Source organism: Uloborus diversus, chromosome 2 (assembly GCF_026930045.1).
Source record: "Uloborus diversus isolate 005 chromosome 2, Udiv.v.3.1, whole genome shotgun sequence".
Taxonomy (NCBI): Eukaryota; Metazoa; Arthropoda; class Arachnida; order Araneae; family Uloboridae; genus Uloborus; species Uloborus diversus.
In genome coordinates, this window is record NC_072732.1 from 167,045,502 (window position 1) to 167,071,854 (window position 26,353).

Genomic DNA, 26,353 nt, shown 5'->3' on the forward strand with positions numbered 1-26,353 from the left:
TTTGTGATTAATCAACTTCCAGTTTCCTGGAAAAAGTTGAACTTCAGTATTTTTTGCAGACTATTTTTATATAGATACTATATAATTGAACCCTAAGGTCAGAACAATCAACTAAGGGATAGCAAAATAATTTTTACTGAAAAGAACAAAGAACGAAACGAAACACAAGTTGTTTGGTTTTTCAACTTAACTTTCAGAAATTCTGTCCAAAAGAGTATTTTTTGAACTTATGTTTAATCTTTTTGGCAGATCGGATAGCATCATCTCTAAATAAACATCTGATATCTTCCAGCAGAAAATATGTACTGTTTCAGGAAGCATGGGGGCAAAGGGAAAAATTGAATATTTTTCTAACGAATTGTTTTCTATTTGACTGAAAAAAAAGGATTAAAAACGGTCTTGACCAAATGAATGAGAAAATAAAATGAAGAACTTATTATTGAATAATGACAGAAAAAAAAGACGAATAAATAAATTAATTGATTCATGAGAAAAACAATTATGAGTTAATAACAGAAAGTTAATAAATAAGAAAATAAGTAAATGAATGAATAAATAAGTGAATTAACAAATGACGGAATGCAATACAAAATGAATTACTTAATGAATGCATAAGTAGTTTTAATAAATGAATGAGAAAGAAAACAAAATGAATCACTATTTCATTTTGCCCCACGTCCACGTGTACCTGATATAATTTTACTTAATTTTCCCTTACATACGTAGGGCTTATACAGATTTAGGATTGAGTGCAAAACGCTGAGAAAAGTGATAATAAATAATAAGAGATAATGAGTTACTGTTGGGGACACTTAAAATCAGGAAAATACAATTTTAACGAAAGTAGCTCTTACAAAATGAATCTCTCATTATTCTTTTACATTTTATCGGAAAAAATGATCAATCATGAACCAAAAAGGTAGTAGAGTTAGATAATAATAATAAAATATAATAGAGAATATGAAACTACGACATAGGAAAATCGAGTCTTATGAGGACTCTTGGGAAACTAGTTTGAAATCCATTTAAATATTTACAGATGAGAGCAGGACAGTGTTTGTTTGATAGGAAATTGTTCTTTAAATTCAACCCCCTTTCTGTTTATCTTCATTATATAGGATTTCAACCTGTTTTGGATTTAAAAAAAAAAACTCTAATTTGAATTCCGAAACTTTGAATTCAAATTATGTTTTTCGCAATCACGAGTTGCGACAAGACTCTACTGGTTAGAGTCAGTAGTCGGAAAAACTACATTTTTTTTGTAGCGAACTACAACTACAACTACTTTAGTATAAATGTAGTTTACTACAACTACAACTACTTTTTTCAAAATGTAGCAACTAAAAACTACTTTTAAAAATTAGTCGCTACTTCGCTACTTTTTAGTTATTTTTTAAAAAAGTTAATCAATAAAAAGCATTCACTTATACACTGTTTGAGGATTGAACGAAAAAATTCATAAAATGATTTAGGTTAGTAAACTGAATCCATTTGAACATGGTTTGTTACCAAGTATTATTTATTCTTTCCTTCGCTTGCTGAGCTAATTTGTCATTCAAATATTTGTAACGACTTTTACGCATATTCGCTGCAAGAAAGGATTTAAACGTGGAAGGAATTCAACCTTAAAATGCTTAATCCTTCCCTGACAGTGAATATTTCATTCAAGAAGTGCAACTCGGCTACTTGAAAATGTAAATAGATGCAGTCATAATTTGTTTTAAATTTTATATAGACATACATGTACATAAAATTGATTTAGATGAGGAAAAACATCTTTTAAACAAAAGAGAAAAACTTTAATTTTCATTATATCAGTTAATTTTATAGGAACTTTTTTTTTTTTTTTTGCTGGAACTAATGAATTCATTTTGAGCTTCTAGCTAGAGGTCCGGACCAAAGCACTATCTCCTTTCTTACGCCACTCATAAAATGAAATAAAAGCATTTTTTCAATTTCACCGAATAACCTCAAAAACTTACATTTTTTAATAATTGACTTTTATCATGTTAATATATCCAATACCCAATCAAAACAAAAGTTGCTTCTACTTTTGAACAAAGCCATTGCCTGTTTGGTGATATTTTGATAGTTGAAATTGTAACCGTAACTCCAGTGGATTAACTCTAAACTCCAGTAGATAGCGTTAATTTTGTTGACCACTTTTTGGTTTCTTCATTCTCCTGAAATTACTCTTTGTCGAAATACAGCATTTCCCTGCATGTCAAACATTACCAAAGAATATTTTCAAATTATCATGTCGTGGCGTGTGTTTAATAGTTGATAACGCCAAGAGCGTTACTCGATCATTCGCTAGTATATATATGATGACATCTGAAACATGAAACATAACTAAGAATGCATACTTTACTTCAATGTGAAATTTTAAACTACAATGGACTCGTGCGACAGCGCGATTCTATTTAAACGAAATGGATATTTTGCGAGCTTTTCTCGAGTACTGAATTTTGGAGCTAACGCGAATTCCTCACCTCGTTACACGAAAACTTTCGAGTGGGAATCACGGGGCTTAAGTATCACCTTCTTTACTGGCTACTAAATATTAGTTTTGTGAATAAATTTTCGCTTCCGATTCACTGAAAGCGGAAGTTCCCCAACCGAAACATCGCTTTGTTAATTTACAAATCACCACTCGCATCTTTTTCATTCTAAATATGAAGTTGATGAAACATAATTTCGCATAAGCTGCTGTTCATCTAAAGTTTAAAAATGGAAGGAAAAATAGAAATCTCTGATAACTAAAGATATGTAAAGATTTTCGATATGCTTGAACAACTAAAATGTGTATCGAATATAATTACAATATCTACTGTACAGTATTATTGTAGTGTTTCACTTTTTTTATTGCTACATACTATACGTACCGCAGTGTTTCATTTTATGCCATTATCTCCCTTTTGATTTTTGTGCAACCTAACAGTATTTTTATTCAATAACATAGCTTTTTTTAAAAATACAGTAAAGCTTCAGTTCTCTATGTTTAAATTTGGTAATAGAAGGTTAAGAAATGGGTAAAAATCATTTGAGGGATGTTTTCAAATGCTTCAAAATTATTGGTATGCTCATAAAAAATCGCATTTTTCCGCCTTTTCCACAACGCGAAATTTCAACCTACGCTGGGAGTCTTGGAACGCATCCCTCGCGTAAGTTGAGATTCCACCGTATCTGCAGATGACATCTGACATGGATACCGAGAGCTTTTTCTCAAAGAGCATATTTGCAAGAAACGGAAAAATTTTCGTGATACATTTCCATAACACTGTAATATTTATTGTTAGCCGGCCAAGCCAGTTCAATATCATCCTCTTCCATAACATTTACTGTAGCTTCCATACTAGGTGGATATTGACACAATAATTTCATTGACGTCTAAAATGTTCATCCACGGGACATTCTCAGCTGCCAGAAAACAGAAACGCAGCATAGGCGCCATTTTGCATAGTTTTAGGGGAGGGGGGCAGATATTTTCCCCATTGTTTAGCAGGAGAAGTTCACATGGAAACTGATTTCAGTACAGATTAGAATTATTAAAATTTGACATTTTTAATAACTTATTTAATAATGGCTGGAGAAGAAATGTTTTTACATTTTTGTGAAGAAAAAAAGTACTATAAGCAAGGAAGTTCTAATTTCTAAAAGGTTGGGGGGTGGGGCTTGAGCCCCCACTTGCCCCCTATATGGGTGCCCATGAAACGCGGTACTGCATTAAAAGTTATCGCTTATTCTTTCTATGCCATTCGATGTGAATATTGGGGAAATGTGAAAATGTCGATGCTAAACAAGTTACTGGCGTCAAACAGGTAGAACGTATGGTGTCAATCTGACGTCAACTCGTATTTTTTAGAGTCTTCCGGATCTGATTAGTACAAGTTTTACTCGCGTATGACTTGCACCAGTCAGATTCGTTTGAAACCTCGTTTCTTTCTTCTTCTTCTTTTTTTTTTTTTTTGAAATTTTATTTAAAAGTAGTTTCCAGAAATCGCTACAAACTACTTTTAATTGTATCGAACTACTCGCTACACTACTTTTTTTGAAAAGTAGTGCGCTACACTACAAACTACTAAAAAATGTAGCTACTGCAGTAGCGTCGCTACTTGTAGCGCGCTACTTCCAACCACTGGTTAGAGTTATTGTTTCTAGAAATGGCTCCCCCGCCCAAGCATGCCCCTCATCCTGGGTGCTTACGTGTATATAGTTGTGTGCGTGTGTGTGTAGGCTTACGTGTGTGCACGTAGGCGTGTGTATGTGTGTAAAGGCGTGCGCGCGTAGGCTGTGAGGTGACTGTGTATGAGCATGCGTGTGTAGGACATGGACGCCACTGCCCAGCAAAAGTGGATTCCGGGGGACAGTGCTCAGGATCAGCCGCGTCGCCGCCGGTGGACGGTGGTGCTGCAGGCCTATTCCAAGCTGAAAAAGGAACCGAAACATCAAGGACTGTCAAGTGAGAACAATAAGCAATCGTGATTGCTCAAAAAAACTTGACTTTTTTTTAAAAAAAAGAAACTAGTGGCTAGCCACATGTTCCAACGAAATCCTTTTTACGAGAACAGCTTAACTGTAACTGCAGTTTATTGTGTACGACTGTCTGCTGCAAAGTTGCTGCAAATTTCCGTTTTTAATGAATTATTTTGTTTGGTAAGAGAATATTACTTTTCAGTTGGTGGGGTCAAAACTTTCACGGTTAATTTCTTGTTTTGTAAAACGAATGAATCATTTTCAGTTTCATGTTTTTCACATTCAATGTACCAGACTGTAGTTCTCCGAATTTTGCTACTTATGGATAAAAGTCAAGTTTTAGAGTACTGGATAAAGATGTTTTCCGAACAAAAATAATTTCGTAACAAGTGTAGAATCACAAAATCTATTGATGTACTATGAAACCTTTTGGCAATAATATTTTATCTCTGTAAGCACCTCCCCTTATGAATGACTTATACTCTCAACACTGACATTTATGCAGCGGAATTGATACTTTATTTTGGACTTTAATTCTTGCGCTTGACTATTTATTTCATTTTATTTTCTTCTTTTTAAGAAAAATTCTTCAAATACATGACTGCATTTTCGTTTCTTTCCTGCCCTTTTTTATATTTTTTCGTTTTTTAACTATTGTCCACTTATACTTGATTCTAAGAGTTATATATGACAAACTGAATGTTTTTAAATGGATCGGAAACGTCGCAACGCATTTTTCAGGGATACATTCCCTTTTCTTCTTACATTTGTGGTAGAGGACGATATGCTGTGATGACATCCCAACTAATTTTTCATTTTGTTATGCATGTATCGCAACTCCATGATGTATCTAACCTGAAGAACAGGCTCAGTATTTAAGGAAGCCAGGACATGGTAACTGCCTTCCCTAACTTTGGGAAATTAATGTATTTAATTTACATATATATGGGCCTGTTTTTTTTTTCATAAATATGCATTGAGTTTTTACTCATTGCTCCCCTCCCTCTTGTAGGGCTTGTTGAATAAAATTTTTAGTGAGTTGTAGGTCTCTTGAAGATAATTGAAAAAAGTTTGCTGTTAAAATCTCCACTTATTAAACTTATGTACTGAAATTTGTCCCATATCCAGTTTTCTATTTACAAATATGAGTTTTATCTCATTGTATTCTTTAAATCTATATGAACTGAATATCAGTTACTTAGTTACACGTAAAATAAAATAAAGGCGTCAAATCTTAAACCGCGTAAAACGAGGGTCTACTGTATCTAATTTAGTGCCTGTGTATGTACACAAAGGGGCACAGTGACCCTCCCCCCACAAAAAAAAAAAACCTTGGTTTTAATACATATTGCCAATTCTAATGTGATATTTTATATTGCATTGAGTGCGTTTGATGGCATCGACTGGTCGACCGGTGGCTAACTGCAGCGTTCTATGACCTACCAGTCAACTGCAATTTAAGCTGTTGATTGGTTGATTGAAGCATGTGACATTTTTGACCAATAATAAGTATTTTTTCACTGCGTGTTATTCATCTGATTCATTAGCTGTCATGTGATCAACCAACCGATCGAGGTCGTCGAACAAAAGTATTATGTTCACTACTGTCTCTTAACACCCTTTCTACACACTGCAATAAGTTAATTGTTACTAGTAGTGTAAACTTGGGAACTAATGTCATATACCCCACCCTTGGCGACTTTTTCCTGTTGGCGCCAAGAAAGTGTCGCCAACAAAACGATGTATGATGACATATGTCATACATCATTCTTAGAGATGCCTTTTTAGCGCCAACAGGAAAAATTCAGATAAAAAAACATGATAAAAGCACTTCATAGAACAATATATATAAAAACAACATAAAACCACAGCAAAAAACATCGCGAATATTTGCTTCAAAAATACCAGAAACTAGAAAGTTTTTGTACTCAAAGAAAAATTACTAGTAGGTATTTAAAATGCTTAAATTAACAAATTACTATCACAGCTCACCAAAGAAATATGTACCAATAGAAATAAAAGCTATTTTTTAACATGCATTTCATCGAACAAGAACAATTCTCATACTCTACTAAAAAAGAACAAAATGATTCAATATGTGATGTTTAAAGCAGAAAACATCTCCAAAATATAACTATTTCAGCCAAAAAAATGCTTAGTTATGCAAATTTCGATGTATGAAAAGTAAAAATGTCTCGACAGGACATCCCAGACTTAAACAATACAAAAATACCACACATTGATATGCTATCCAAAATGCTTTCAAAATAGATACTAAAAATATCTGTTATATTTTACATAAAATAACACCTTCATATTTTTATAAAATCGTACCGTCAACTTATTTTCAGAAATTCAGTACCTAAAGGAGGCACGTTTACAGAATGTGCTTGAATAGTTCTTGGCATCGATAATAATTAACTTTTAGAATAAAATAACTACTTTTTTTTGTAAAATAAATTTACATGCAGTAAATGTAAAGTTAAAAACTACAAGAAACCCTCAAGATTTTATAAAAACAAAGAATTTTGGAAGTGAGAGTTTTTTTTAAATTCTATAATAAAAACTTACTTTTTTATTGTATAAATCCTCTCACTCAGTCTGAAACACAACATATATGAAACAATGCGCCTTACCTAGACACACCCCAAGTTGGATTTTATTCTTAATTAACGGTCACATTTAAAGAAACTGACATTTTCTGATATTTATTCATCAAAACACAACTACTGAATCTAAACCAACACAAAATAAGCTTTCTTGTTATATTGCACGAAAAAACAAGAATCTATCCTACATGGACCGCTAACAAGTAAACAAGTTTGAACAAATCTAAGATTGCTTTCGGATTGCCAAACGCAGGTTAGTTTAGCCAGGGATGCCTTGCTTAAAAAGTTATCCCCTTATTGGTGAGAAAAATATTTCAATTTTGTGTAAAAAATCGGATGTCACCAAATAGTGGCGGGGGGGGGGGGGGGGGGGGGGTTACATCACATCTGTACCTAAGCTTGTAATAGAAATAAGTTACAGTATAACCTCGTTTATCTGACTAGAAGGCATTCTGGTTGATCGCTAAAATAAAATATTCAAATATTAATTATTTTAATGTACACTAATATTCAAACAGCCCTGCCCATACTTATTTTTTTCTTTTGTTCACCATGGCCATATTAAAATAAAATTCTCAACTTTTTTTATTCTTTCTCTATTTAAAGTTCTTTTATTTCTCATTTTCATACTTCTGATGAAAAATGCTATCTTTTTGTATATTGGTGTTTGGATTTTAATTTTTTTTTTTCATTCCATTTGCAATTATTAACCTATAAAGCTTTGATAAAAGGAAATAAAATGTGCTTATTTTGATTGAAACCTTTATTCAAAAATTTTTAACCTAAGTTCTTCAATCATTTTAAATTCTAGTTTTCAAAAATGATTAAGTGAAATGCTAAACGGAATAAAACTTAAATAAGATTAGTCTTATAATATTTTCAATGTAAAATCTGCTATTTATTCTTCTCTTTTTTGTCGTACAAGTCAGGGTTGGCCGGATCGGATCCAATTGGGTTGAACCCAATGGGTTTTTTTTTGAAAAAACCCATTTAAAAAAAACCCATTATTTAGCCCACTTTTGGGGTTTTTTTTTTTTAATTTTGAGAAGTTTTTAAAAAAATTAATTAATTTAAATACTTTTACAATTTAAACTTCTTTTTTATTTGTTTTTCATCACAGACAATGTAAAAAAAATGATCTTTGAACTTTAATAGTATTTCTTTACTCTTAACGAATTAAAAAAATACTTCAAAGATTTTAAATAAATATATTTAACTTTTTCTTAAACTGGTCAATAAATAACTCAAATTTTCTTGACTAAGTCCTGTCACGTCTGATTTCCTCAATATTTGTAGATTGTACAGAGGAAACTACTCTTGCTAAAAGGCTTTCATGTGAATTATTTTCTGCAAACCAACACGTCACAAATCTCGAATAAACAAGGTATATTTTTTAGAAATTAATAGGCTTTACAGACGGTCGGACAGAAAACAGAATAGGATGTACAGTATTTATATTATTTTACGAGAAAGTTTAATATTTCTTACTCTGTGTACAGAAATAGAAAAAAGGGCAACATAAAATTCAAAGAAATGTCTTGAAGCTGGAATTCAGTAAAAAGGGATTTAAACTACTTGAGGTTCCACAGTAGTTTTGCATAACAAAATGAAATACAATAAAGTAAAATGCAAAAAAAAGAAAAAAAATGTAGCAATTAAAAGCAAACAATAGATTTTATCACTCAAGAAGTAACTTGCCTTAACTGTTGGTAATCATGGAAACTAAAAACGCTGAAACTTCACTATTCTTGGGTTTCATCGTCTTTTATACTTTTCTTCAGAAAACGCTGAGTTTTAACTAGTTTTCCAACTTTTTTTACCCCAAGACAATTTTTGCGCTTTGTCTGTATACTTACACTACAATATGCCACAAGTACCCCACATTTTGCCTAAATGGGACGAAAAAACCCAATTTCTTTTAAAAAAACCCAGCTTTAGTTGGGTTTTTTTGGGTTTTATTTAAAAAAACCCTGGGCCCATGGGCTTTTTAAAAAAAAACGGGTTTTTGCCAACCCTGGTACAAGTCCATATGTGTTTCGAACTATTATCTAGTGTTTATAATAGAGACGTACCGAGTACTCGGTAATTACTCGGTACTCGGCATACTCGGCCAATTTGCCGAGTACTCGGTACTCGGCCAAATTCTGATCAGATACTTGGCCAATACTGAGTAGTTGCAAAAAATTGAATATTGTCCAAGACAGATACCAAAATTTATATTAAAAAAAAAAAAGCAAGCATTATATTCTGCAATAATTTACAATTAAAATTTATAAGTCAAATTTAAATTTTGAGAATAATGAAGTTTGTAATGCTTCAATGGTATAAATCTTTCTTTTAATGTCCCCAAAGTTTATTAAACTTGTTTATTAAAAATTATGCAAAAAAGGCAAATATAGAAAATATGGAATTTTTGTATTAAAAATGGATATTTGATACAAACAAAAATTAGTTATAAAAAATATAAAAATACCTTTGCTTAAAAAATTAAAGGAAATAAAACAATGTTAAAAGCACAGTGTAGGAACACTGCAGATACGTGTTTTGGAAGTTACAAGGAATTCCTTTTTCTATGCACAAAATGGGAGCTCGTGGATTTAAAGGCATCCGACAAAAGTTGGATTTTTTTGTTGAATGTCTTTACCTTCTCTAGCTCACATGTTATGCACTGAAAAAGACATTCCTTGTAAGGGGGGGGGACGGAAACATGTGTCTGCAGTGTTCTTGCACATTTGTTTTATCTGCTTTAAAAAAATATTTATGTTTGGCAGACTAGAACTATAATTGATTAGTATACAGTGAAACCCCTCCTAACGGACACCCCTCTTATGCGGACAATTTTTAATTCCCCAGTTCCAATGCAAATAACATTATTAAACCCCTGTCCTGCTCTCTATTGCGGACAAAAAAAATTGTCCTGTTAGTGTCCGCATTAGAGGGATTTTACTGTAATTTGTTTTAATTCCAACTTGATTAATCATACCTTTTATTTATTTATTTTTAATTTTAAAAATCATTTTTTGGTAAAATTTTTGACAAAAAAAATTGTTTATATAATGCGTAATTAAATTTCACCAGGAATATAGTTTTAAAAACTATTATATGGACAAGGAGGTCTATACTACTATTCCAATAAGTTGAAAATTCATCACATGTGTGTCGGTGGTTCTTGTTAAAACATAATTGGTACTTGGTAACTCGGCCGAGTTGTGAAAGGCCGAGTACTCGGTAACTCGGTACTCGGCCGAGTAGTGAAAGGCCGAGTACTCGGCTACTCGGCCAAAGTGCTACTCGGTACGTCTCTAGTTTATAATTTCTTTTAAAAACTGCAGGCATGAAAGTGAAACTCTCACTCAAATGCTGCAGCTATCGAGTTGCACCTTATATAAATTAAAACCAGGGCTGCGCCGCCCCTATGTGCAAAGTCACGCAAAGCAGGAAAAAAAGGCCAAAAAGTCACCGAGCTTTACCGATCAGAAATGCTCCAAATGAATTTAGAAATAAATCTCAAACCAAAAAAGTAAAATGGAATTATTCATTATATCTAATGGCGGCGTTGAATTATACTGTTCATGGAAACAATTAATCCGTCTCGCTGAGAATCTAAAAGAAAAATTGTTGACTTGTTGTGTCTAAACATGCTATTCAAAAGTGCAATCTTTTATACTGAAAACAAGTAGCTTTAATAAGTGTATGCATTAGCATTTTCCTTCTTAATGTGGAGCTGTGAATGCTATTTTGGTATGTCTATAGTACACATGGTTGAGCATACTGGCGCAAGAAATTTGCTATTCCCGACATTGGTTCTTGCGGTGAATATCTTGTAATAGAATTCGATTTTAATTCATATTAATTCCACTGTTTTGTGTTAACATACATAAAAAAAAACACGGTAAGCTCATTTGCATATTATTTAGATGTGTGTAATATTTAAAAATTGTAGACAATAATTTTGGTTAACTTTTTAGTTCCAAAAAGTAATGACTTGGCTATAATTACTCAATTCTCCTCCCAACCCTCTTTTATTTCTTCAACTATTTGTGTATTAAATTTTGAAAAAAAGAAAAAAAGCTTGGGAGAGATATGTATTTGTTTTATATATTAAATTATCTGCCTTTCTGCCTTTGGTAATGGTTCCATATTTTAGAACTTTTTATTTTACTGGAAATGGTTTCAGTTTCAGATTTTGAGTGAGAATATTTTATACTTCAATTTAAAAATCTATTCAGTACTCGGTTGTCCTGTTTTGACAGGCATAAAACTGTGAGTAATTATTTATCAATTAGAGTTTAGAAAAATATTTAGAGCGGTGTTAACTTTGATGCTTCAAATATTTTTTTTTCCCAAAAATGCATTGGCATATCTAAGGCATCTTCGTCAAACCAGGCTCAGAATGGAAAAACACGCTCAGTTTTTTTTTTTCGGGCAGGCACATTCAGGGTTGGCTTTCTGCCGGCAGAAACTAGTTTTTGCCATGCCAGTGGCAGAAACTGGTTATAACCGGTAAAAACCGGCAAAAACTAGCAACAATTTAAAAATGTCTTTAATAACTCAAGTAATTAGTAAATGATATTTGCTTACATAAACTAAAAAATTAAGCATCATTTCATCATTAAAAAAAATAAAATCCATTGCTAGTGCCCTTGATTTAGTTCAGAAAGGGAACTTTTCAATTGCTTAGGCTCATAGTATTTGGATTAGTTTAACAAAGGATAAACAATCATATGGGGGTGCTTAGGAAAGAGGAGTGACATGCAGAATTAAACAGGCATTACTGATTGTAATGTGCTCACTTATATGCTTCCTCTAAATTGTTTGTGACTGAAATTATCATGTCATGTGCTTCAAGAAGAAAGTGCCAGAATTTTACTTGTCTAGATTACCTTACCTAATGTCACAGTTTGCAAGACAAATTGGCCCCATTTCTCAAAACTTATTTTTCCAGTCAAATTTTTACCACAACCCCAGTTACTACATTGTGGACCAGTTATACAATAGATGAAAGTTTCACGAACATTGCTTGCTCCTTGATGCATTGTCTGCTAGCTCTTCTGTTTCAAGAATATTCTAAAATTTCTCATTTGTGCGTATTAAAGTGAGAACCTGTTTAGATTTTTGAAACCACCTTTTCTAAGAGGCAATTGCAGGGTCCAAACAATGTAACATTTGATTTTGAATTGTGATAATTTTGTAATAAAATTACAGTGCATTGGTTAACAATTATTTTTTCCATGCATTTTCTATTGTATATCAAGAATTAATTTTTCATTTTGTGAGTTTTTGCCAGTTTCTGCCGCAAAGTGGCAGAATGTGATTTTTGCCATGCCAGTTTTAACCGGTTTCTACCAGTGGTTTTAACTGCCTCGGCAGAAACTTGCCAACCCTGGGCATATTTGAAAAAACCCACGATCTCTCTAAATTGAATTTTCCACAATTTTCTACATTTTGAAACATTTTTTTCAGAAATAAACTAAAATTTGATCAATACGAAGTCCAGAAATAGACAAGTTGCTTTTTGTACACAATATATCAAATATTAGAAATTTAAGCTGCATAAAAGCCATCCCCCCCCCCCTTTTTTTTTGATGTACTTGTTAGACTAAAATAAGCAATAATTATTTCAATCAAATTCCAATATTTTGTAAAAATTGTTGGGGTGAAATGCTTTGATTCACTGTAACTGGCCATCTCTTTATTCCAAACGTATTTTTTTTTCATATTACATTTGTCTACAAAACCTCGCACCAGGTGTTAACTATATTTTGCTCGAAACTTAATGTATAAAGGCGCGCAAAAGATATTCACATGACGGCACCGATCAGGCTTGCCACGGGCCTGACTGAAACTATATGAATTTTAGGAACATTAATTTACAAGATTATTTTCTGTATTCATTAATTTAAGTTTTTTCATTTTAGAGTTCTAACTATGCATGAATAAAAGACAAAGATGACTATATCCAATCAGTTGGTTGTGCCTATTACCCTATGGGGTAATAGAGCTCCTACTCATTGTATTTCAGCCATATTTCTAACAAAAGATGAGAAAACAATTGTGACTGGCTGCAATGACGGGCGCATTTGTGTCTGGGATGTGAAAGATCACCTTAAGGTATGATTAATTTTGAATTTTGAAAAAAATTTCAAATATAATTTTATACTTATTTTTTTATTTTGTGCAGCAAAATCGAATCTTACTGCACTCATTTACTAAACTACTCATTTACTATTACTCTCTTTTACTGCAATCATTTACTAAAAATTAGGCAACATAAGGAACTTTGCAACATTGTTATCTCTTGGAGGACAATAAACTTAGAAATAGATTGATGTTTAGGTTGTTTTCAAAAAAAAAAAAAAAATGCTAGTGTGTTGTAGCTACAGTGGAACTCTGATGATACACTAAATGTCTCTAAATTAATTAATTTATATCATTCTACAGTAAAATGCTTGAGAAAATTCTTTAAAGAAAGGAATTCGATCCAAAACAAGGTAAGAAAAGGTCAACTGGTCAAGTTAACAAAGCGTAATCGGAGAGTTATAGTTAAAAAAATTATGAAAAATACTCATTTGAGTGCTGTAAAAGTTTCTGTAGAATTTAAATGAAAAATTCTACGTTTAATTTTCACCTAAAATTGTTTGCAAAGTTCTCTGATTAATTGGATTAGATAGGACCTCTTCTTGCAGAAAGTTTCTTGTTCGTGCGAAAAATAGAAAGCTCACGTTTTCCGTCCCAAAATCAACGATAAGTAAGCTCAAAACGTTTTGGAATAACGTATTACTTAAAGATAAAAATAAACTCAACATTTTGGTTAAATTTTTGTATAATTGTAAACAGATGATAAAATGAAGAATTTAATCTTAAGAACTTAGTTGGATCAACAATTTAAGAACTTGGTTAATCAAGACGGTGAAGATGTTTTTGTGTGAAGGTGCATATCAGCATTAAGACTTGGTAGTTTGGAATTGTTTTGATGAAATAATGAATTATGCTGTTCATTTAAGTATTTTAAAAAACAATTTTAAACTATTAACCCAAAATTCGATTTTTTGAAACAACTTTATTTTTTATCAAGAAAACGATAAGAAGCACAAAGTATTCAAATAATTTTAATAATAATTTTTATTTTAGTATATTTTTGGTTCGCAACATGTGAATTCTCACCTCCGTGAATTAAAATATGCAATATTATGCATACAAACTGTATGTGTATACATATTAGTGTACTTTTATATAATACACTTTTGGCCAGCTCCATTTTGTTTAAATCCAGATTTGGGCGGTTTTAACCAGTTTTTGCCAGTGGCATGGCCAAAATAGGTTTTGTCCAGCTAAAATTACAACTCTGTTTTTAAGTGTTCCCACTTGTAATTTTAATTGAAATTTCATAATGTTTATGGAACATCGTTGTTGGCAGTAAAAGCATTCTCCAGGAAGGAGATACGTCATCTGTACTTGGCGACATAATGATGTACATTGATTGCTGCTTATTTGAATCATGTTTGTTTCAAACAAATTTGATTCAATAAAATAGATGATTCAATAAAAAGCAAAAAATGAATGATTCTTTTTTCAATTGTAGAATTCTACACACAATTAAGATACCTTTCTTTGATATTTCATCAAATAAAGGTATCATTTAAAGTGTGGCATTCACTCAAAATATTCATTCTTTGACTATTTAAAGAATTTAATCGGAAAACAATATGAAAATGCAACTTCAGAATTCAAATTTTATCATATCTGCTTCAAAAATGAATCAGCTGTTGCTTGCTGAAAATAAGTAGTAATTAAATTCGATACTCTTTTTTCAATATCATAAAATTGTGGAATTAAAGCTTCAAAGTCCTAAGAATTTGCACTTTGTTGCTTCAATGTTAATGCTACGGGTGACAACTGACTCAATTAACCACTGATTCAATTACCTGGTGCTCCTTTTACTCCTATTCCTGATAAATGTTTTTTTTTTATCTGCAATGAGTGATAAAAAGAAAGAAAAAAAAACCTCTCAAAATAGAATTAATGTATATCTTCTGCTCCAAAATTGTTGCACTGTATTATCATCTATAAATTATTTTAATAGTTTAAATCATTTACGCCTAAAAATTCAACAAAATTTGCCAAATGGTAAATTTATAATGAGTGAGGTATAAAACATAGCGTCCCTGAGTTAATGCACGTATCTTACAACCAATTTCATTGAAAATTTTAAGTGACTCGACAATAATTTGTATTGCTAAAGTATTGTTTTTATGTCTAATATAATAATAATAATTATTTATTTTTTTTATTTATTTCTTTTTTTGTAGATTGTTCCCCGCTGTTTATTATTTGGACATACTGCACCAGTTCTTTGCCTTACAAATGGTAGCATAGCCCGTGACAGGGAGAGCACACTTCTTGTGAGTTCATCAGAAGCTGGGTACGAACAAGTATAGAATCTGTATTTTTATGATTTAGTGTATTTTTTTGTGGAGGAAAATTCTGCATAGCTATGAAAAACAAATATATATACTGCTGCTATGATATATATATATATCAAATATATATATCATATTTACTGATGCTTTAAATAACTGCTTACTATGGTTTATTGCCTAAACTGTTGTTATTTTTTTTTTGCGATTTGTGCTTTAATAATGTACAAGGGTTGATCCAAAAGTAAGGTTCCCATCAATTTTACAAATATACAGCACTGTCTATTCTCATTGAAATTTACATCGCTGGAAAGAAAATATGTTTTTCTATTTTAATATACAATCGCCATCCTTTTCTTTGCATTATTGTCGACGGTGCCTTAACTTCTGTATCGAATGTCATAGAATTCCACTACCAGAGTGGGGCATGACAGTTAACAAACTTCTCGGTTCTTGATTGCAGTTTAGAGCTTGAGTCTAGTGGTTATCACTTGTTTCCTAAGTTTAATTAACGTTTTGATGGCCAACGTTTCTGGAGCAACGACGAATTCAAGAAAGGGGTGAAATGCTTCCTCAACAGGTTAGTGGTTGAATTCTATGACACTCGAAACTGAAGTTAGGGCACCATCGAAAATAGTGCACAGAAAAAGATGGCGATTATGTATAATAATAGAGAAACGTTTTTTATTTCTAACGATGTAAATTTCGATGAGAATAGACAGTGCTGTATGTTTGCAAAATACATCGGAACCTTACTTTTGTATCAACCCTCATATTACTCATTTAGGCTTGGATCTTTCTTGTTTGGATTAAAAATGAAATGGAAAAGCTTTTTTTTAGCTTTTCAAAATACTTATAATTCAATAAGTGCATTAACTATGACAGGTGTGCCCACCTCCCAAAGCAAGAGCCTCCCCAAAAAAGAAAAATAACCCTCAAAACACCCCCCCCCCAAAATTTCAATGCTGCAGTCTTTAACCCCCCCCCCCCCTCCCCTAGGTGGGCACATCTGACTATAAATAACTAAGGCAAAAGCGAAGTAAATAAATTGTTTGCTACTTTTATGCATTTTAACTTTATGCCTTTCATGAAATTTATGGTTAGCATTCTAGCATAATTCATAAGTCAAACAAATTTGACAGACTCCTGTAATCAGTTAGAATGTAAAATTAGTCTTTTCATCATCTAAAATGTGGAGTAATTTATCAAAAAGGAACATATTCATTTTTTAGGAATACTAGTTTTTTAGCATTTCTTGTACCTTCCAGATGACCTTTATCAAACCCCTATCTTTCAACTAAGCCTTATTGCAAACAGTGAATCAACATTGCACATTCCTTTTTATTGAAAATAGCTTATTTCCAAAAGCATACATATATAGGTATGTCTATTGATAGAGAGTTCTTAGCAGTAAAATTTCAACATTATATGCAGCAAACCATTTTGAAAGGAGGAAAGCCATCTAACCTTTTCTTTTAGCACATCTGTGTTTAAACTAAAGTGGTCCCATGGTGGCCAACTCACTACAACTTCAAAATTAATCTTCCATTTGTCCAGAATGCTCTTTCCCCCATGATCATTTCTTTGTAGAGTACCTACATGTTTTTGAGATTTGCAATTTCTGCGGTGCATCAAGTAACTCTGATTATGAAATGTTTGGTTGACAAGGACTTTTAGTGTATGGACTAATAATGCTGAATTGTTTTAAAAACTAAGAAGCGTCAATGGGTTTATGAAAAAGTGACCATCCTCCCTCCTTCCCAAGGGTGCTGCACCTTCCAAAATTTTACAGAACTCTCTCTCGAGAACAAAACCCCTAGGTAAGTGCAAAATCCTTCAAAATTTTCCCCTTCTCCTAAAAATTTCAATGGATCAGTCAGAGACGAATACAGACTACCATTTTAGGAGGTCATGTTGAAGATTGACCCCTCACCCCTTCTCCCCTTCCATAAACAAACCTACGGTTTTGGGTGCAAAAAATTTAACTGCTTGGGTATCTATAAAAAGCACCAAATTGGCCAGTTTTAAGGTATCTGAAATGGCATAAATGTTAATTTCATAAGCAATAAAAAGAAGTAGTATTTCAAATGTTTCTTTTAAAAAAGAAAAAAAGATTGCTGAAATTGTTTATTTTGGTCAAAAGTGTTTAAATACGATGTGGGCGAGGGTTAGTTTGGGGGGGGGAGTTATGACCCCCATGACTCTGCCCCTGGCCTAAGACTACACTATGGACCCCCATTCTGGGCGGCCCTGTAATAGATTTTATATATTCTATCAAACATAAACTTTAAAAATGTTGATTGCTCTTAATTTTTTATTTAAAATATGTTATTTAATTCTTTCTGTATGATCTGTATTATAAATTTATCTATAGTTATTTCACTAGGGATTCTTTTTTTTAGAGAAATGTCTCTATGGGCTTTGACTGATGGTCGTTGCCTGGAAAGTCAAAAACTCCCATTTATTCACACATCTATTCATGTAATGTATACAAATTTGTTTTTGCATTTGTAGTTTTAAAAATACCTTAAATTTCTGCACTTTAACTTGTTTAAGAAACAAATAAGTAGTTTCATTTTTATAAAAGTATACCTTCTTAAATACTATGGCTACTGCTCTCTAATTGACTGCTTCAAAAAAAAAAAAAAAAAAAGTTGCATTTAAACATGTAATTTGGTTTTTTAGTTATTTTTGCAGCAGCCAAAAGGTGTTTGGGCAAAACAGTTTGTTGATTAAAATATCTTTCTTGCTAATTCTGTGTTGTATCACTCAAGTAACTCTTTATCAAATTCAGTATTAAAATGACGGATAAAAAGAAAAAAGAGTAAAAGTATATACAATCTTTTTCATAAAAGCATCCAATGAATTTGTTGATTCAATGCAAATCTGAAAATGTATAAAAAAAAGATTAATAAATAATTCTTATAAAAGTGTTTTTAATTTTTTTGTCATCTTTAAATTGTTATCAATGGAAACTTTGATGAACATGGCTACACTGCCCTTATATAAAAGTTTTGTTCCAATTCCCAAAATGTTATATACATCACATATAAATTTAACCTTCCATATGCTATGTTGTCAGAATCAGTTTGCTACTTTTGAAATTAGGGTGATCTTAAATTCTTATTCATGTTAATTTTTAAAATGTGAAAATTTACATTTATGGTAAACACACCAATGGTGACCAGTGCTTCAGTAGTGGCCACTTCAAGGTTTAGTAGTGGGTTTTTTTATCCATTAGTGGCCAATCCGAAATCTGAAAATTTCAGTAGTGGATCTGACATTCTCCCATCTGAAGAATTCGCACAACTTACTTTAAGTTCAAATAACTGATGAATAAAATTGATTCAATATGATAGTTACATTAATTACCAATATTTTAATCGCATTATTATTGTACATTTCTTTCTTCAAAGTATATAAGTACGCTTGCCAGATTTCTGAAATGTTCAACCGGGACAACAGAATGTCCACCCGCCCCCCTCCCCCAGCTTCACACAAATTCAAGATTACATGCTTGGCTGGTTTTTAGAGTGATTTAGTGGGTAATTATAAAAGCTAATAAATAAATGGTTACTAATTAAGAACCTAATCCAGTACCAATAATAAATTACTCAAGCATATATATTTACACATTTTATTTGAAACTTGTTAATATTTGTGAGTTACCTAAGAAAGAAGAAACACTTGAAATGAATAAAAATTTGACCATGATATTCACTTGTACTTTTTATTGGCCAGGGCTTTTTTCAAGAGTCATTTTTTTTTTTTTTTTGGTCTTAACCTTATTGTAAAAACGCTCGCAAGCTAATCCAATGTCAATGGGGTTGTTTCCTTCAGTCAAAAGTACTACTTTTAGTCACTGAAATTGATAGAATAAGTAAAAATAATAACATGGGACCAGAAAATACTTTTCATTTTCCCAACAGTTATTTTTTAATTATTTTTTTTAAATGTCTGATTTTTCAAACAAGGCGTGGTCTTGATGACGTCACAAATGATGCATTTTGGCTCATCTTTCTACAGCGTTACCATGTTATGATAACCAAGAAGCCAATTATACATTGCGCTCTACACTTGCTATCAACCATATCATTGCCAATACAAGTGAGTAAAGATGCGAATTAAATATTTTGCGCTGTGAATGGCCACACTGAATGGCATTTCATCATTTGTGATGTCATCGGCAGAAATATAAACAATGAAAGCGCACAGATTTAAGTATTTTTTTTTTAAATATTAAACTTAAGTAAATTATTTAAAAATGGTCAGATCCTACATTTTTAAATATGCTCTTCCAGAAAAAAATACTTTTAAATTTTTGGAAACTACCCCATTGTATGCGTTGAGGTAACAAATGCAAAAGTAATTATGCTAAATATCCCATCCCAGTTAGCTATTTTTAGACTTTTTGGTCACCTATAATCAAATTTATCATTTTCTGGGACGTCAAGTAAGCCGGCCAGGACACCGGGATTCTGTCTGAAAACTGGGACTGTCCCGGTCAAATCAAGACGTCTGGCAAGCCTACATATAAGTAACCTTGAAGTGGCCACTACTCCTGTGTTTACCGTATTTGAAATTTGATTATGATTTTTCTCATTTAGTCCTACCAAATGCATGGAACAAACGATGTGAGGCTGTTTTGCAATGGCTATTATGCTGAAATATTAGTGATGGAGGTTCTTACATTAACTGTTCTATTCACACTTTCATCCAGAGTTAGTCCGAATTGGATCAGTGCTATGCATATACTTCGTCCCGTTAAAAGTCAAGGTAATTGATTCTAAAACATTTCCTCATTAATTGCTACTACAGTGAAACCTGTGTATAACAATACTGTCTATAACAATAAACCTGTCTATAATGATATTTTTCTTGGTCCCAGAAAAATGTCAGCATGAATAATCGAACTGTCTATAATGATAACCTGTCTATAACAATATTTTTTTAGGTCCAAACAGTATCGTTGTAGACAGGTTTTACTGTATAATGTTAGGCTATTTTTCCCTTTTTTAATGTATATTCATTCTTTTATAAAAGAGTAGTGAAATGTTGTAGACATAGAAATGTAACTATGCACAAGCCTGTCATTTAGGGGAAACCCTCCCCCTAGATTAAAAAAAATTTTTTTTTGATATTTCGTGCATGTATGTTTTTTTTTTCATCTTAAATGTCTTGAGTGTTTACCTCTTCCCCTTTCGCAACTTAAAAGCTTTCAAATGATGAGCCTTACTGTACATAGTTGATAGTTTATTTTCTTTTGAAATGATATATATAGCTTAAGTAAAATGACACAACTTGTATAAAGCACAAATGAAAGCATTTAAATGAGTTAAAAGCTCAGCAAACAGCTGTTATGGGGTTATCGAATGCAAGCCCCTTCATTAGTACATAAAAAGAAGAATGAATGGTTCACCAATGCAAACCAAACGACAAATGGAGCTTGCAATCTATAACTTGTTTCTTGCTGACACAAATTTGCAGCAAAAAATTCACTTCTTACTTATTGCACTAATTATGTGTATAAGCAGCATCATAAAAAACAAAAAAATGCTATCATGGTTCTATTGTTAAAGATTTTGCTTGACAATGAAATTGAAGGCGATGAATTTATTTTGAACTATAGTAGCTGAAACATGTGCAACAAGAGCATCAAGTGTATTAAGGGCCTTCCATTGTACCATTTCATACAAATATGAATATTTTTTTGGTACAAGTATGATTTTATTTAGGGATCATCTACAAATGATATTGCTCTTTAAATGTGACAGTTTGTGTGAAGAAAGGGAGGTGTTAACATAAAGTGTGAGTGACATTGCACATTTTGTGAAATAAACGCATTAGTTTATAGCAATACATTTATGTAATATACTATGTCATGTGACAAGAAAAGGAGAAAGGCGTGAAGTGAAATGTAATGAGAGGGTGGGAAATCCCACACCCCTTTGTTACTTATGTTGAAAAAAGTGGCATTATTTGTGGGCAGCCCCTTATATGGATTGTTATTGTATTTATATTTATATATTTTGATGAACCATATTTGAAAAATGCATCTATAATTGCATCTTAGTGCATTAATTACCTATCAAAAAACTTATTAGTTCAACTTTGAAAAAAGAAAAATAATTTCCTGTTACAAATGAAAAAGTTTTCTCCAAATGATTTAAATACAGAAAAAGTCTTTGAGGACACCAGCTGATCATAATGATTTGTTTGTCTGGGAGTGTTGTCACAAATTAAGTATTTTAACTACTCAATATGAAAAATATATAGTTCATTTTTAATGCCAGTATACATTTGTACTTTACTAAAAGAAAAACTTCAAAAGTGCACACACACCAAAAAAAAAAAAAAAAGAGTAATTAGCTTCCTGTTTAGTTATGCTTTTGTAGATGATATCAAAAATTCTTACATTTAAACAAATTTAAAATAAAAGTTGCTTACAGCATAATACTACAGGCTTAACACGAGCTTATAAAACTTGTTTGATTGATGTTGATTTTTCACCTTTAGTATGAGTAATATGTTTTGTTAGGGTAGATCCAGCTTTTGAGTTTGGAAGGGTTTATTATAGGAAAAGGGAGATCAAGACGCAATTTTCATGCATAAATAGGGGTTCCGGAGTGAACTTTTAAAAAAGAGTCCTCTAAATGCAGCCTTTTTTGGGGGAGGAGGGGGAGTCATGACACCCAATCAATAAGACTCCCCCCCCAAATCTGTGCATGACAGTGTAATTAAATCAAACTACCCCTGTGTAATTAAAGTAAACTCTGTTGTATGTTTATCAATTATGGATAAGAGATAAAATGATCTTTAATGCTACAATCCCCTTCAAACATAATTAAAATAACTTTGTCAGCTAAATTTTTGTTGAGAGGTTGATATTTAAAGGTAAAGCAGCTGTTAAAGTTAATTAAGAATTGCATTAATATTGCTTAATTTTAAAAAGTGAGAAGTTTTTTTTTTTTTTTTTTTTGCCCAAGGAAGGGTTTATATTAGAAATGTCTATATTTGGAAATACTGTATGTAAGTTTTATTTATTTTATTTATTTCTTTGTATGCGTGTGTAAACGTTTGGTATTTATCAAGTAATAAAAAGGAATATTTTATGTTAATCAACACAACACATATAATTTTTTATTTGGCATTATAGATGATGTCATTGTTGGTCTCACTGCTGGTGGCATGGTAAAAATCTGGACATTGAACGGGAATGAAGCCAAAGTATGATCATTTATTAATGTTAATTTAATTTTTTTTTCGGCATTTTTCTGTGGCAAGTGTATGTTTTTTCCTTTGCAGTCCTTTTTTATGGATAATACATTTTTTTTTTCAGAATGAACCTGTTTATGAAGATGAATCAAAACCAATTCGATGTTTGAATGCTTTAAAATTGACTTGCTGCATCTATAATCAGAGAACAGTTCTCATAATTTGTACAAAGTATTGGCAGGTAAGTCTACATGGACATTATTTACTTGTTCAGTAAAAATATCAGAAAATTTAGATTCACATACATAGCTTGTAAAAGTCAAAAAAGAAAGTAGTTTTATCCACTAGTTTTCTACCTTCTGTTACTTGTGCTTTAATAATCAATGTTAGAGATAAGAGGTTAAATCTAGACATCATGATGACACATAGTATAAGTTTTTAGGCATCAAAAGGAACAACTTAGTTGCTGTATTTAATGAATCAAAGGCCCATTACAACAACAGCTGCTTTGCGAGAGCGCGACCAGCGGCATTACAAAAGAACAACATTTCCAATGAGCCCGCAAGAATAGCCATTGGAAGGATTTTGTCAAGAAATGCAGTCTGCACGGGTCATGGAAATTCTGGAAAGTCATGGGGAAAAGATTAACAAATTTCAGACCTGGAAAAGTTATGGAACATTAATATTTTCATCAAAAGGCATGGAAATTTATTTAAAGTCATGGAAAAATGTCTTGGGCAGCAATAAAGTAACAGTAGCTGAAAGAGCATTAGAAATCTTGAATGTTTTAACAGTATTGCATGTAAAAGCTGTTAATATTCGAAAATTGAATGACCACAAAAACAAATCTGAGTTTAGGAATCCAATTGCATCTGCTTCAACCGCGTGCCTTTTTTCTTTGTAATGTGATTTTAGTACTGTGACATCACTAATTTTGAATTCACCATTATTTTCAGCACTTCTTATATGTTATATTCTGTAGTAGTCGACTAGCATTTCTTGATTTTGCCACACCCATTCAAAAAATGTAATTCAATTGCATCCGAGTTTATTTCAACTACTTGTAAAAAAAAGCATTAAATTTATCAGAGTTTACCTTAATTTATTGAAGGCTTTAGAAATTAAAGCCTTTAGTCAGGCGATAGAGCATAGAAATAGGGGAATTCTAAGTCAAGTAGTGATGCCCAACATACAGCTCGCAAAACTGATCCATGTGGCCAGCTGAAATATCTGGTTTAGAAAAATGAATTTATTGACAAACGTGGCTTTACTGAAGGAAAATACTGTCAAGTTAGATTGATGATTAGACAGTATTTGTATTAAGTAAATTTATTACTTAGTAATGACTCTTTCCAATTTTGTCCCATTCATTACTATTCTGTTTTATTTGTTAAGCATTCAAACATCAGTATATTTGTTCACAATATTTTTATTTTACTTAAATTTAAATAATAAAGACAAGAATATTTAGTTAGTTTCTGCAGTGTGCACTTATATTATACAAGTAATAACTTTTAATGAAGTAGTTGCATTCACGTAAAAGGTTTGCTAATGCTCATTTCTAAAAATCGGCAATTTTGACATTAAAGAGTACTATTCTATTCGTGTAACAAGGTCATGAACATTTTTATGAAGTTATGAAAAAGTCTTGGAAAATTCATGGATTTTTTTTTATCTGAATTGAGTATGAACCCTGTAATATCAATTAAAATTGAGTAATGAGTATTAAAATGAGTTGTATAACATATTTTTGAAATATCAAAAGTAAAATGATTTTTCAAAGACAAAATTGATTGCTTTTGAAGTGAACTTAACAAATTTATCCTTTGTCCCAATCGCAGATCATAATCACAATGAGTCAGCAAAGAAAACCTCAATGTTATCCAAATCTTAAGGCATCAAGTTTGGCCCTTGGGTTGGAAATCTACGCTTCAAATCTATTTCTGGCTGCAAAATGGGACCAACCACTTATTTCTACACTGTTAACAATTACTCAAAAAAAAAAAAAAGAAACTTGAATAAAAACTGAAGTGTAAAACAATGTAAAACATGGTATCATTGAATTTAAGCATAATCAATTAAGTTTTTTTTTTTATATAAAAATATATCTTGGTAACTTATGCAGCGTATGTTGTCTGTCAATTTTGATAAAATGCAATTTTTCCACTTTCTTCTTTTTTTTAACTAAAAATATTAAATTAAAATTTTTATTTAAAGAAAATTACTATAACTAGCACTATCTTTTTTATTTAGATTTATGATGCTGGAGATTTCTCATTGTTGTGTTCTACAAACAACCCTCAAAATGAACGCTGGTTGGGTGGTGATTTCTTGTCAGCCGATCGTGTTTTAATTTGGAGTGATTGTGGGAAAGGTTTTCTTTATAAGCTTCCTAAGAAGTGAGTTATTATAAATACATTACAGTGTTCCTATTTCAGTAAGCATTATATAAGATTAATCTTTTGATTGAATAAAAATTGCTTCATATGTTTGGTTTTTTTTCCCCAATTTTTTATTTATTTTTTTTTTCAAAATTTGTTTTAAAGGATGACAATTAAAAAAAAAAAATCAATATGAGTCATTCCACATCAACTAACCTAATTTTTCAAAACATCCCAGCTAGTCCCTCTACGATTTGAATTCAAATTTTATTGAGGTGTAGAGATGCCTTTTAAACTAACCAATGCAAATTTTTAGCTTCCGAGATCCAATTCCTGAGGCTCAGCCATTTTGGATCACAGTTTTGGGAGGTCCTAAATCCTCAAGATTTGGATCTCAGAAGTTAAAAACTTGTATAGACTAGTTTCAAAGGCATCTCTACACCTCTATAAAAGTTCATCCAAATTGAAGAGGGTCAAACTGGAAACACTAGGTCACTTGACGTCTAATGACTCATATGGCAATTACTAAAACAAAAAGAAAAGTCATATATTATGCTGGTGTTTGTAAATTCTTCCATGTTACTGGTCTCATTGAAGTTTTATGTTAAAAGTCTGTGGTGTGAAAATAATGAATATTATTGAACTGTTATATATTGTTTTGAAATTTCATGTTGCATTTTCATTCTCTTTCTCTCTATTTTTAAATTCATTAATTTTCTCATTAGTCGACCTTTTTTTGTTTCTTGCCACGAATGTTCATGTTAATTCAATGCATAAGATACAGAGAAACATAATTTTGTTGATAGTTGCATTGTTGTCAGTAATTAATAAAGAATCTGAAGTAGATGAAATTTAATAAAAGTAGTTAAAATCAAATCTTTACATTCTGTGTTTTTCTTCTTTGTGCAACCTATCTTTACATTAATTAAAGTGCTACCACATATTTATAAAAAAAAATACGAAATCTTTTTTTGAGATTTTAGGCTATGAAAAAAAGTAATTTTGTCACTTTTTCCCTTGTAACTTATGTAACTTTAATAACTTGCACCTTTATTCAGGTTTAGTTTTAGAAAGGGTCAAAGAGGGGCATAGGGGGCACTATCCCTGGCAGTGCTTTGCAAGGGGTGGCAAATTTCCTAAGTAAAATTAATATTAAATATAATTAGAAAAACTTAAACTCCAAATAAAATCCTGGAAGTTTTGAAACGAAGGCAACAGTACAAGATGCATTTGTTATTGCCAGTGCTGAATCTGA

General features: G+C 31.7%; 1 protein-coding gene across 1 annotated transcript in view; it reads left to right on the forward strand.

Annotated features, from left to right (window-relative positions):
* Positions 1-4,599: 4,599 nt before the first annotated feature.
* LOC129217477 (WD repeat-containing protein 7-like) overlaps positions 4,600-26,353 on the forward strand; it is a 78,223-nt gene continuing 56,469 nt past the window's right edge. The window contains exons 1-8 of the mRNA XM_054851782.1: positions 4,600-4,656; positions 13,004-13,196; positions 15,395-15,507; positions 17,905-17,983; positions 20,110-20,278; positions 22,659-22,729; positions 22,842-22,958; positions 24,971-25,116. Coding sequence (XP_054707757.1) covers positions 13,035-13,196; positions 15,395-15,507; positions 17,905-17,983; positions 20,110-20,278; positions 22,659-22,729; positions 22,842-22,958; positions 24,971-25,116 — 857 coding nt within the window. The 5' untranslated portion in view covers positions 4,600-4,656; positions 13,004-13,034. The remainder of the gene's footprint in view (positions 4,657-13,003; positions 13,197-15,394; positions 15,508-17,904; positions 17,984-20,109; positions 20,279-22,658; positions 22,730-22,841; positions 22,959-24,970; positions 25,117-26,353) is intronic.